Source organism: Dermacentor silvarum, chromosome 8 (assembly GCF_013339745.2).
Source record: "Dermacentor silvarum isolate Dsil-2018 chromosome 8, BIME_Dsil_1.4, whole genome shotgun sequence".
NCBI lineage: Eukaryota > Metazoa > Arthropoda > Arachnida > Ixodida > Ixodidae > Dermacentor > Dermacentor silvarum.
This window is the reverse complement of record NC_051161.1, coordinates 33,527,765-33,541,060: the sequence shown is the minus strand read 5'-3', so window position 1 is coordinate 33,541,060 and position 13,296 is coordinate 33,527,765. Positions and strand designations below refer to the sequence as shown.

General features: G+C 45.3%; 1 protein-coding gene across 1 annotated transcript; it reads left to right on the top strand.

Annotated features, from left to right (window-relative positions):
- Positions 1–1,900: 1,900 nt before the first annotated feature.
- On the top strand, positions 1,901–10,678 carry LOC119460999 (uncharacterized). Its single transcript, XM_037722167.2, has 6 exons — positions 1,901–2,150; positions 2,274–2,437; positions 2,643–2,772; positions 4,657–4,800; positions 8,002–8,312; positions 9,578–10,678. Exons 1-6 carry the CDS (start codon positions 2,007–2,009, stop codon positions 10,005–10,007), a joined length of 1,323 nt encoding a protein of 440 aa, XP_037578095.1. The 5' UTR covers positions 1,901–2,006; the 3' UTR covers positions 10,008–10,678.
- The last annotated feature ends 2,618 nt before the right edge of the window (positions 10,679–13,296 follow it).

Sequence of the window (13,296 nt, the reverse complement as noted above, 5' to 3'; positions counted from 1 at the left end):
CGAAGCCCCGGCGGTAGTGACAATGTGCAGAGCGCAAAGCAAACAGCTCGAATCAGAACATCGACGTAAGGAGGACATATTTTACACAACTTGACACAACAGTTGCATCACGCATATTGAATGTGTACAAGTTAACAACAGATCAAGAGAACAATTCGAAATCTAGCGATTGCCGAAAATATTAGTGTTAATCTGTTTTTTATACAAATGCAAGAATACATACGATTTAATCATCCACCTTATAATAGATGTCATTACGCGGCACCTATGGTACATTTGGTTCTTCGGTATGAATCCAATGCAGTTGTCCTTAAACGGCTTGGACGTATGTATTTAACAAACCCCAGGAGCTCATAATTTGGTGAACAAATCGTGATTACAAAGTTGTCAGAGCAAATCGCAACTTTTTTGCGAGTTACAGATGAAACGTTATTTAGGGTATTCTTGTGCGCGTTACACAAGTTTTCTCATCGAGGCTATCAAAATTTAGGGTGAGGTTCCGACACCAAAATAACCCGCAGCCAGCTACGTTCCTGCTGCACGGTTACTGAGGGTACCCTCGCTTCGATGCCCGAGGTGTTCCACTACGGGGATTTTTGCAGCGTTTTCGACTCTTTCTCATGTGACTTTATGCAAAGATGTGGGGAGGTAGGGCTCCAATAGCCACACAGCTGTGAGCGGTCGCCGTGCGGGAACAGCGGAGAAAGGTCATGACCTTGGAGGCTCCTGTCTGGGACTTCTCCCGCGCTTTCCACGATGCGCTGAGAGAGAGAGAGAGAGGGGAACAAACAAAAAATAAAGGCAATCGCCCTCTCCCTGGCCCAGGAAAATACGGCTGGGAAGCAACACATCACCACTGGCTTGTTTCAACTTGTAGAAGAAGGGGTACTTCCTCCTTATTCTATTTTAGATTCCGCCAAAGGGAAGGCGATCCGCTGTATTTGGCAGAGACCAGTGCGAATTCGTGTGCATAGTTCTGGGACGCCATAACGAAGACGTGTAGGCTGAAAATAATTCAACAAAAGCAGGAAGATTAGCCACGGCAAAGGTCAAGTACGGTGGCTAACCTGCACGGTGGAAGATTTACTAGAGAAACAAAGGGAAGAAGCAAGAAAGCAAGTAGTTGAGGCGCACGGTAGAATACTTTGCGTGCTGCCAATGATGTTACTTTGTGCACCGTGGTGCAAGCCGCAAATATAGGACCACGACCATATCAATCAGCAATGGTTGGCATGCGACAAATTAACGGTGCAGCAGTACACCTAAATTCACCATGCAAGAAAGGGGCGTAAATGGGTGGTTTTGCATCATGGGTCATTGACAGTCGGCAGTATCTGCATTGGTTATGCCTTACGAGCTCCTCCTATGGGGTTATTGCCACGCATTTATGATACAATGACGATATTTTACACCACTGTTACAACAGGTAGTTTAATTATACCAGGTTTGAATCGATTATAAGGTAACTAAAGGGCGGTCACTATAAGAACACTTAGCCAGTGCTCTCACAGAACTACCTCCGGAACCCTTACCGCAGCCCGAGCGGCCCAAACTGTACTAAAATTGGCGCGCTTGTGCCCATGCTACCCATGCTGCCATCTACCGAAAGCTACCACAAACGCAATTTCATACCCAACGTTACTAGACTACAGTAGCGTCGTTCATGCCAGCCAGTGATGGCCACGTGACAACTCTGGCTACTCTGGCACGCACAATCGTTACAAAAAAAAAAAACACGTTTATGCGAAACTTTTTTTAAAATAAACTTTAAATAGCTTGAAATATCACATATTTATGCTTGGTTAGGTAGACTTGAGCCAGAGTTGAGCAAGCCTACATAACACTACGCAATTGAAAGTTGGCAGCAGCATCGCCAGCAATAGTTTCCGTTCTCGTCTGCTGCAGTGCAATACTTTAGCAATACGCAAGTGATCACGTCCTGCAACACTTCGCTTTTGTGCACAGTTTGAACTGCTTGCGTTGTTCCGCACGCCGCACGATTGCCCATGGACAGGAGGAGGCTGCTGCTATTAAAGAAGAAGCTCCTCCTTTTAATGAAGCTAAGGGAACTGCAGCAACAACAGAGGCGGCGTGTTTGGGTCAAGCCCATGTTTCTGGAACGCAAACAAAGGAGTCTCTACTACACCGCAGTGAATATCATTGTGGCCTTGCGCATCGCCACGTTAGAAATTAATTAAAATACCCTTAGGCGGAGGCAGATTATGTGAATATGCTTTTTCTGACTGTTGACAGTTGTGTTCTTTACATTGCAGATGCGCCGACTTCGTGACGGAGATTACGATCTGTTCTTCAAATTGTATCGCATGACACCGCGGCTATTCGACATTCTGCTTTCCTTTGTGGAGGACGACCTGACGCGGCAACATGTCGTCAGGGAGCCCCTGGAACCAGGAGAGCGACTCGCGATAACGTTGAGGTTGGTGAGATTCACATGTGCAAGCCAAGTATTCAAATGCCATTGTCATGTACTTGTCCAATCTCCAGAGATGATTGCCACTGTGTTCAAGACAGTGCACATGCGCGAAGTATAAACTTAGTGGTAACAGCAACATTATTTAGCTGCACATAGCAAGGACCGAAAAACGTTTTAATTTACGAAGATTCCACGCATTTTTTCCCAGTTACTTAGCCTCAGGCAAGGACATCAGAGACGTCGCCAATGCTTATCTAGTGGGCATCGAAACTGCACGGAAAAGCATTCACGACACCTGCCGGGCGATCTGGACGCAACTGAAGCACCGTTTTATGAAGGCAAGTAACACTGAAAGTGATCGCCAATCGCACATGCGCATATTATATGAAGCTATATGGTCGGCATTACATATGCTGCTAACAGTTTGGCGACTTGCACACATGAAATGCCGAAAGCATTCGTCTTCCTATGGCAAATATATTTAGCTCGTGCAGGAGGCTTTAGCACTCCTGCCTGTGAATTTCTGGAGTACCACAATCTGAGTTATCTTACAGCTAACTTGTGACGGCCATATTGTATTCAACACCTGAAATACAAAGATGAATGTGACGAATATGTTATTAGGACTTCCATTACACCTCGTCTCTAACAGACCTGAGATGGCTAAAATTTTGAGGTGCTTTAAAGAGTGTTTCGGATACTAATGTTCATGTTTCTCTTGGGTTGCTATTATGCAGGCTTGCAGTTGAAGTGACAACAGTACAAGTGATAGAGTCTTCCTTAATATAAGCGCTTGCACGTCACGAAGAAACTGTAGAGTACCTTTTGTGCTACTGCTCGTCCTTTGAAAATGAAAGGCTTGCCATACATGCTGCTCTAAACCAACTAGACGGAAGACTTTTCTCGTTGGACAAGATTACGCTACCATAGTCTTGCATATCACAGCCGCAGAAGGCCACATAAGTGATGCTGCAATTTCTGAAGGCAACTGGACTGAGCGGCCATCTGTGATACAGTGCTGAGAATTACACTACGTCGGTGAAATCGACACTGGACTTTCTCATTCTTTTTATCAATCTTCTCGTCTTTCCCCTTCCCCCAGTGCAGGGTAGCCTGCCGAGCTCAGTCCTGGTTATACCCTACATTTTTCATTTATCATTCTCTCTCTCTCTCTGTCATATATTAGTCTTGTGTACACCATCTCAATAACTACGTGCAGCACAGTGAAAGTTATGGGTTGCATCAGCCAGCCAGGAAAGAGAACTAGAGAAAGGTCTCCTCTATTGTCCACTTTTAATTGCCCTCCACGCGATGTAAGGATTAGTAGATACATTTATTGTAGATTAGTTTATATGTTTTTTGTGCTTTAAGTCAAGTATGAAGCATTAGTGGTGCACAATGGGTCAGCCCTAGCTCTTGCCTTCTCTGGAACAGACTGCTGGCTCTTGTTATTCATTGGATAACAGGAGCCCTATCCTTGCTGCTCTGCACGAAGTTGGTGATGCGGAGTATAGAAGCTACATTTCCTGTGAATCCCTGTATTGTTTCCAGACTTTGTGATACTTGAACATACAGTTGAATGGGCGGGTACAACCTTTCATTGGTAAAAAGAAAAAAGTGGCATTACTCATAATGCCTGCTGCTCCTGCTACATAAGCAAACTGCTCTTTCTCACTGTGCAAAAATTTGCTGCAAGTGCGTTGCCACTAGGGTTTCCAGCTGGCCGGTTTCCCACCGGCACAACCAGTTTTTACGTCATGGTGCTGGCTGCCAGTTCGACCTGCACACCCGCACATCCGGCACACCATTTGACGGCATTCCAGTTCTCCTTAAATCAGCACAGTGTAAGATGCATTGCAACTGCTCCGTCGGGCGTTTATACATAGCAGAAAAGTGAATTGTCACATAGAAATTCATTCCCTATGATGTATTTTTATTGTCGTCTAGACTTCCACGCATTAGTGTTCGTAGGCTGTCAACATGCCTTACGAACAAATTATTTGGCGCATCGTGGAGGTTTTAAAAGTGTACCAAATTTTATATAAAGCCGTTCATTGAATTTCAGTCACAGAAAATTTGTTCTTGGCATATCGCAATTCTATTTTGTTTTCGTTTAGCTTGTACTTTTTGCGCACAGTACGTTTTACAGAAATGCCGCTTACCCTCCCCCCCTTTCTCGGGGCTGCTTTTCTGTCTCAATTATTTGCCATAAATAATTGCAGGTGCCAACCAAAGAAGACTGGTCTCGAATAGCTGATGACTTTGAGAAGTGCTGTCAGTTTCCGAACTGTCTGGGTGCCGTTGGTGGCAGGCACGTGACAATCATCGCCCCACGTCATTCAGGTGGTGGATACATGAACCACAAGGTAAATGTCATACGCTAAGAGGTGTTTGTGTGACAGTGACTTGTCCAAGTGAGCACTTGTGCCTCTAGGAGGGCAGTCACCAACATGAAAAGCTTTGAGAATTGTCAAAAAAATTTTACATTAGATGCTTTCTTAAGTTTGAGGAGTGCAAAAGTGGCTGTGATCTCTATGATTGCATTTGATTTGCATCATCACTGCTCCACACAATAATATTGTGTGGAGAGCGGGCAACCATTTTCGGACAACTTGGATACGGTGGTGTTGTAAACGTCTTTATTCAAATATTGGCCCCCGAAGCCTGCTTTTGGCTCTATCCTTGGCAACATAGAATCCAAGCCAGACTCCGTGATGCAAGAGAGGAGCGAGTTATGGTGAAGGTGGTAGGTTCATATTCGAGGGGCTGTCCATATCAACTTAGTGAGGAAAAAATTTTGATGATAGCTGAGTTGTCATGAAAGCTCGGTGACAGTGTTGTACATTGTAAGAAGTGTCTGTATGCAGCGAGTAGATAGCAACTGTGAGATATTGTTTCTTGGTGGTCACAGCATTTAGCTTTAATGGAGTCTATAAAATTGCAACAGCGCAAAAATGGGAAAAGGAGTGATAATGACACCAGCACTGTGTCAATGCACTGAAATGCGTTACATTCTGAAAGAAGGAAGCACTGCAACGTTTGGTTGCTGTTATGTGTCCTGACAAACTGCTATTTTATTGTGCTATCCAGTGACCATATGGCTAACCTGTGCGTTGAAAGCTTAGAGCTTGTTTGGCATGTGACTGAAGCCACTTGCCCATGATGCATAGTGAGTCTCCTGTTGCCTTTTCAGGGACCACAAATCACTGTTGATGTGAGAACTCATCCTCAGTCACTAGAGAATCGAAGTGCTGGTGAAGTAAAAGATTTGCTAGTAAAAGATTGGTCACATGCCATCTGTTTTCAAAGTTTTGGCAAAAACTGTACTTGAACTGTGCTCCAGGGGTGTTGCAAACATTCCGAGCATAATGGCTGCGTTCCCTTCATTCAGTGCACTGAGTTGTTAAAAAAAATATGTCATATACAATAATTTTAAAACGAAAAAATAGCAAACATTATATGCAGCATACTGACGTCCCAGGTGACATAGAAATAATGTTGCAGGCTTTGCTGACAGAGTTTTCATGTGTACAAGGAGCATTTGCTACTGTTTACAATTTTTTTAGTGCTATACTTCTTGAAATGGGCAAAACTGGGGGTAACACATCTTTGAAACTCATCGAGTGTCACAGCATTGACTTGTCGAGTAACGACGAAGAGACATACGTTTGGACATACTACGTACAGGCATGCTATGCAAGTTTAAGATTGATTTATACATAAAAAAAATGCTACATGACCATGTAGTTTGGCATAAATCACATATAGTGGATCTCCTGTTGCCTTTCCAGGGGCCACATACCACTGTTGATGTGAGAACTCTCATCGCATCACCTCTAGCGAATTGAATCACACATGTGTGCACACAGAGAAGCACCTTAGAGTTTCTCCTGAATGTGCCTCCACTCCCAAGAAAAGGTATACAGTGGAATCTCGATGATACGATCACGGCTAATACGAATTTCCGGATGATATGAATTTTTCGGAGGTCCCGGCCGAGCCCCATTACTTTGCAACGTGCTAGAGAACGGTTGTTACGAATCGATTTTCGACCCGCGTCGGTTGATACGAATAAACGCCGCCCCACCGACGGCCGCGAAAGAGAACAGCACGCAGTCACGCGCATTTTCCCTTTCTCTTTTTATGCGGAGGCGCGGACGCGACGCCGGACAGCGCGGAAGCCGCGACTGGGCACGAAGAGTTTGAAGCGGTGGCGCTTTTGTTGCTTTTGTGCTTTTCTTTTTGTCTCTTCGCTCGCTGCGGCGGCCGCGCTGCCGCGCTTCCCCACGCGCGGCCGCCGCAGTTAGCGAAGGTTCGTGCGGTCTATCGCTTAAACGGAAACTGAGCGGCGTAAGCACAGCGCATACAAAGGCCAGAGCCGTGTGGAGATCGCTTTCAAGATACGGTGCGCGCGACAACACCGACAGCCGGCACAGGCGCAAAGTACAAGAACGCATTTGTTGGCAGAGTAGGAGCCACCCCCCCCACTCCCTCCCTCCCGCGCTACCTTCATCGCGTTTGCTCTCCGCTGTGCGTTCGCTCTCTGTGAAGGCGCGCGTCCTTTCACTCGCACATACGGTGCACGGTGATGACTTTATCGCCCTGGGACTTGTGCTCCAAGTCTCATGCTCCTCCTCCGCATCGCATTCGTTGATCTCCTCTCCCATCGGTGGGCGCACCTCATGCTCGCTACCGCCCTTGTAGGCGAGATTTTCCTGTGGAAGCCGCAATTTCGTCTCACGTGGCTGCACTGTAAGCGGTATGCGTATACATGGAGCTCTATGGGAGGGTAAAGGGGAGTCGGAAAAGGCCGCGTTGTAGTCAGTTCTGCACTATAAACGGTTACGTTATAAGTGGTCTATACTGTAACTGCTTTTTACGTACGTGTGCCTCAGTGAGTTCACCTGTCGACTCTTTAATTTAGCTAGTTTTAATTGTGTTTCGATGATACGAATTTCGGCTAATACGAATTTTTTTCGTGACCCCGTGAGATTCGTATCATCAAGATTCCACTGTACTCATAGAACTTCAAGAGCGTAATTTGACAGACACCATGTGGGATCATGATTATGCTTGTAAACAAGCCAGGGAAGAGCAAATTGGTACAATTTGGATCCTGTGTATGCAAATTTTGCTTTCTTGTTTTATACCCTCCCCCACACGGGACACTAACCAGACCTTTAGCTGTCACACTACGCATGCTTCAGACGGGATCATATCCCAACCTGAATTTATTTCACTACATCAATCCAGACTGCTTTAGTCCAGACTGCCCTAGCTGCGGAAAATGTAGTACTTTGGAACACATGCTCTGGGGATGCCCCTCGTTACAGAGGGGAGCTCTGCTCTTCGGAGCTCCGACCAGTCACGCCAATTTTGGGCTGTCCAGAGAGCCCACGATGTGGCGCTGGAGCTTGGTCTCCCCGTCCCGACGTGGGTGCGGCCCGCGGCTTCGTCGCCTCCCTGAGAGGGGGCAACAGAGCTTCTCAGGACCTTCATTAAAGTTATTTGTCTGTCTGTCTGTCTTGTTTTAGTGCTACTGCTTAGCCCCACATTCCACATTTCAGGGTTGTGACTCCGTGGTGCTGGTTGCTGCAGTCGACAGCAACTGCAAGTACATCTTCATCGATGTCTATGCTGAGAGCCGTCAACAGCATAGCGACGTCTTCGAAAGTTCGGAATTTGGCCAGGCGCTTCTTGGTGGCTCTCTGGACCTTCCTTTGATGGCACCATTACCCAGCTCTGACGAAAAAATTGCTGCCTACACCTTCATCGGTGATGAGGCCTGTCCACTACGGAGGAACCTTGTGATACCATTTCCTGCGGGACAGGCTAAAGATGAGAGAGCAGTCTTCAATTACAGGCTGAACCGAGTGAGGTAAGACATTAGTAATACTTCAGAGGTGTTCACAAAAGTGCATTCATGATTCACTGGATAAGCCTAAGCATGCGTCCATGTGGCATATTCTTAATATACTGTCAGCTGGTAATTGGCGCACATGCTGCTTGCCAAGCGGACCTCACGCTAGAGTTTAGTGTCTTCAATGCACAAGCATGTATGTACAATTAGATTTGACTGACCTGTAGCATTAAATTGAAAAGGCAACTGCACAAAGTTGAATTGAATCAGGCAACCTAAATACATATTCAAACTGGTCATGAGCCTATCACGTTGACTCTGTGGCTACAGCTTCCTGCTTCTGAACATGAGCTCATCAATTTTGATTCTTGGTTGCCGTGGTTACATTCCAATGGGAACCATAAAATTTTTTGCGCATTAAGACTAAGCTAAGGTGCAGGTTAAAGAACACACATGATTCAAGATTTAGCTGAAGTTCCCCCTTACAGACTACCACATAGCCCAACTGATGCTTTGGCATCTTCAGATTTATTTTGGTTTTCTATATCATGATTTCTTTCTATTTTGCAGGTGATCACAGTTGTACCACTAAGTTTATATGCGAAAGCATGCACGAACAGGACAGTAATGTCAGTGACAATGTGGCAGCTAAGTGGCTATGGCGATGCGCTGCTGAGCTTGAGGTAGCGGGTTCAATCTTGACTGTGGCAGCCGCATTTCAATGGGGATTAAATGCGAAAATGCTTGTGCACTTTGATTTAGGTGCACATTAAATAACCCCAGGTGGTCAAAATTATTCCGGTGTGCCTCATAAGCACATCATGGTCTTGGCACGTAAAAGCCCAGAATTTCTTTTTTCTTTTTTGCCTGCTTGTCCTAACCTTATTTTGTCTATGTTTGTGAATACGTTTTCACTATGAACAAGCTCAAACTCGCCATTATTTCTGTCCTTGATGTAAATGTGCACAATTACATCAGTGCCATGCAGTGATGGTGGGTGCACATGTCGTCAGCAAAACATCTGCCTTACTGGGCCATGGGACTGAATGTTTCCAAGAGGGACAACTACCCACTGAAAAGCTGTCTACAACAACATGCTGTTACACATGCCAAAAATTAAAACAACAGATCTAATCTAGGCAGCCCACTTGAAGCCCAATAGGGGTTGCCTTTCATTTATGTTTTTTTGTTCAGTTAACATTTTTGTCTCTCTTTCATCAGCAGTCCATTCCATGCTGCATTATGTTTTTCTTTCTCTTCCCCCATTTTCAATATTTTCGCAGGAGATGCGCAGAGAATGCCTTTGGACTCACAGCAGCCCGTTGGAGAGTGCTGCTCCGAACTGTTCACCTGCAGCCAACCAATGCTGACTATGTCATCAGGGCAGCCTGCATGTTGCATAATTTTCTCACTGATCTGAATCCGCAGCTGGAAGGCTACAGAGACACGGAAGACAGCGTCGGCAGCGTGGTTCCGGGTCGCTGGCGGCAAAGTGTCGAAGAGGCAAACGGGAAGGAGTCACACTATTTTCCCCTTGAGGCGAAGCACGTGGAGGATGCAGATGCAGCTGGTTCAGAGACCAGGAATGACTTAATGACATACTTCTGCAGCAGCGCGGGGGAGATCCCCTGGCAATGGCATCTGCCAGACGTGTCGAAGGAGGCCACACTGACGCACCTGCGTGAACAGCAGCTTCTGCCGGCCCCACCATGAACATGGGTGCCCTCTAGGTTCTTCGGAAGTCTTATGTTTGGGCACTGTGAGGAGCCAGCACTTGCATTCTTGCGGGACTCTTATACCAGTGCATGAAAACTACAAAGTGTGAAGGTTAGAGGCACAGCAGATGTTAGATGTCAAATAAACTCTCCGCTGCAGCATTGTTATCTTTATGGTGATTATCTCCATTGCCCTTATTATTCATTTCTTATTTTATTTCCTTATTTCTTGCGGTAGAACATAGAGAACTGGAGTAGCTGAAATATTTTCTACCTTAGCAGAACAGAGCCTTGCACTAACAGAAGCTTCATAAAAAGTGTAAAATGAAGTACATATAGAAAGTAGGAGCTAGTGAAAGAGGAAGGAAGGATTAGGAAGAAGAGTGGCAGTGGGTGGAAGAGGAAGTTCACAACAGAACTGTCAAGCATGGTGTTACCACTCTACTGCTATCGCCCTTGCCAAGTGCCGACTAGCCAATCCACATCATGCATACACATGGGGCACACGGCTGATATGATAATGGCAATGGTAGAGTGGCAACATCATGCTAAGACATGACTTTGCAATACTGCTGACCGTAACTGATATTAAAGCACCAAGCCTATATTTCTGCTTGAACTTCTAGTACCTGACTGGTTGTGGATTGATTTCAATGCAGGAGTGTTCAAATTAAGCATGGCTGCGTGTTAGACCAATCTGTGTGCCCTGCACTGATACAAGCATTGAAACAGTCTTGTATCTGTTGTCTATAGAACATTGCTCAATCACTACTACACCTAAACAGCTGGCATGGCAGTATTAAGTAGCTAAAGTTCTGCCTGAGCAGAATTATCTGAGTGGGTAATATGAATTGGGTACATTTCACACTGTGCTGCAACCAATGCTATGCACTTGCATGTATACATACAGGTTCACACCTTGCTGAGCGCAAATTGTATTGAAACATGCCACTAGAACAACAGGAAAGGTGCAGAAAAAAAAAGGATTTCGAAAAAGTTGAGCAGCTCCAACAAGTACTGGGCAGTGTCGAAGATACATGTATCATAGCTACTATATTAGATACTCTTTAGGTATCTGTATTTCTGATTAAATGAAAGAATACATTGTGTATCTTCAGATACAAGATACCGCTATCGCAACATCGCCTTGCAACACTATAAACACTGGCTGAACTCCGCTTCTCAAGCTGATACTGCTGTTACTAAGCTACCTGAATAAAACTAAAGGCAGCGACATTCTTTTATCTTTCCGCCAGAGCCTTCCAGCGAGGGCAGGCGATGAGGTCTGTGCATCCCTATTGGTGGAGCAGAGTCACGTGGTGGCGCTTCCACTGTCTCGACAAAGGGTAATACATTTAGGATAAGGTAAAACTCCACAGCAGTACTTGCATCATTTTGCAGAGGCTTCTTATTGTGATTCTTGTAATTAGGTGGCAACCCACTAGCTGTTCGGCATGCAGAGCAGCGACTTCCATCAACCAAAAAAGCGACAAGCAAAAACCGCTGAGAACACAGCGTATAAAGGGCTTTCATGTTAAGCAGCTAAAGCAACCCCAATAAATTGTTTCGGAATGAGTATATTATATTTTGAGCAAGAAAGACAAAAATTTTGAGATACTAACAGACATTTCATTGAAATGAAACAAGGTTGGTCAGAGTTAAGAAATTTCCCAAGCAAACATTTTTGTGCATATGTGTTTGTTGCTACATTATAAAAATCGTATAATAAGAAATTTGTGAATGTATCGAAGTATCTTGTATCTATATCTCAAATACTTGTTGCCCGAGCACAGTGTAGACCCATGGCCGCTTGATAAAAAAAAAAGGTGCGGCCTGCCGCGTGCATCGAAAACGGTGTCATCCAGCGCGGCGCACCAGCACGGGACATAAAAAAGTCGGGCATCGGCATAGAAAATTCGTCAGGAACTGTGCTTCGGAACGCAGTCGCGCGTTGAAGCTGACGCGTCCCAACTCCATCAGCTAGTGCCGTTTGGCCCAGCCAAGCGGCCGAGAATTCAAATACGGCCGAGACATTCTATCCCATTGCAGCCCGCCTGACGCGGCAGGCCGAACCTTTTTTTTAAATGCGAAGCATTTCTTGGCGAACATTTGCCACTTTGACAGTATCTATCTATCTAGCCCCCTACGTCTTGGTGCTCTCATGGTCGTTTCGTTAACTTGGTAGTTACCAAAATTGGCATAGTATGACAACAGTGTATGACGAACACAAATGACAGGTCATGATGACATGCATGTCATGCAGGTCATAAAACAGCCGCCTCAAATGACAATGACACAGCGAAAAAACAACAATAAAAAACCTCTCAAATGGGCTCTGACATAGGTACTAAGTGAAGGAAACACTAAAGGATAATGATAGAAGTCATAGTCATGAGCATGACTCAACAAAATGACAATGACCCAGCGAAAAAAGATTAACACTCAAAAACCACTCAAATGGGTTCTGACGTGGGTACTAAGTGAAGGAAACACTAAAGGATAATGATAGAAGTCATAGTCATGAGCATGACTCGTCCAAATGACAATGACTCAGCAAAAAAAGATTAACACTCAAGAACCACTGAAATGGGTTTGGATGTGGTACTAAGTGAAGGAAAAGGCTAAAGGTCAATGGTTGAAATCATAGTCATGAGCATGGCTAAGGCTTTTGCCTTAAGGTCTCCTAGGTGTTGCCAAAGGGACTCCTGAGGACTCATGACGTGGATGTCATGACGTGTGTCATGTAGGTCACGAAAAAGCTGCCTACGTCTTGGTGCTCTCATGGTCATTTCGTTAACTTCGTAGGTTCCCCGCACAATGCTTCGCATAGCATCGATTCCCACAGAGCGTGGGATCTGCCCGCTTTTTTATCGAGCGGCCGTGGTAGAGTCCCATAGGCGTCGACTATGCGGGGGCTCCTGGGCCCGAGCCCCCTTCGAAGTTTTCCAGGGGAGGGGGCTGGGGCCAGATCCCCGCCCCCTAAAGTGTCATTACCAGAGTTCTGTTACACACATCATTCGAGGTTTCTTTTGAGTCGCCTCTACCTTCTCACTTAAAATTTTATTGTGGCTAAAAGCTTACGGCATCATTGTTGGCACGTTTCTTCAAGGCTTTTAAATCATACTTTCGCTTTATTTCTGCAAATCCTGACAATAGGAGGACAAGCGCATTAGAAGCACCGGCGGTGGCTACCTCATCCATATTTTTTCACTTCAACATTAAACAAAAATTTTCCACTGTGAACACCATGCACAGACATAATATGTTTAAATATATACACAGGACAA

What these genes read in the sequence shown, in the direction of transcription:
- LOC119460999 (XM_037722167.2), top strand. Translation starts at nt 2,007, where the DNA reads ATGGACAGGAGGAGGCTGCTGCTATTAAAGAAGAAGCTCCTCCTTTTA. An exon ending in CGACTCGCGATAACGTTGAG is followed by an intron (nt 2,438 to 2,642) that starts GTTGGTGAGATT and finishes ATTTTTTCCCAG; the next exon opens with TTACTTAGCCTCAGGCAAGG. An exon ending in TACAGGCTGAACCGAGTGAG is followed by an intron (nt 8,313 to 9,577) that starts GTAAGACATTAG and finishes ATATTTTCGCAG; the next exon opens with GAGATGCGCAGAGAATGCCT.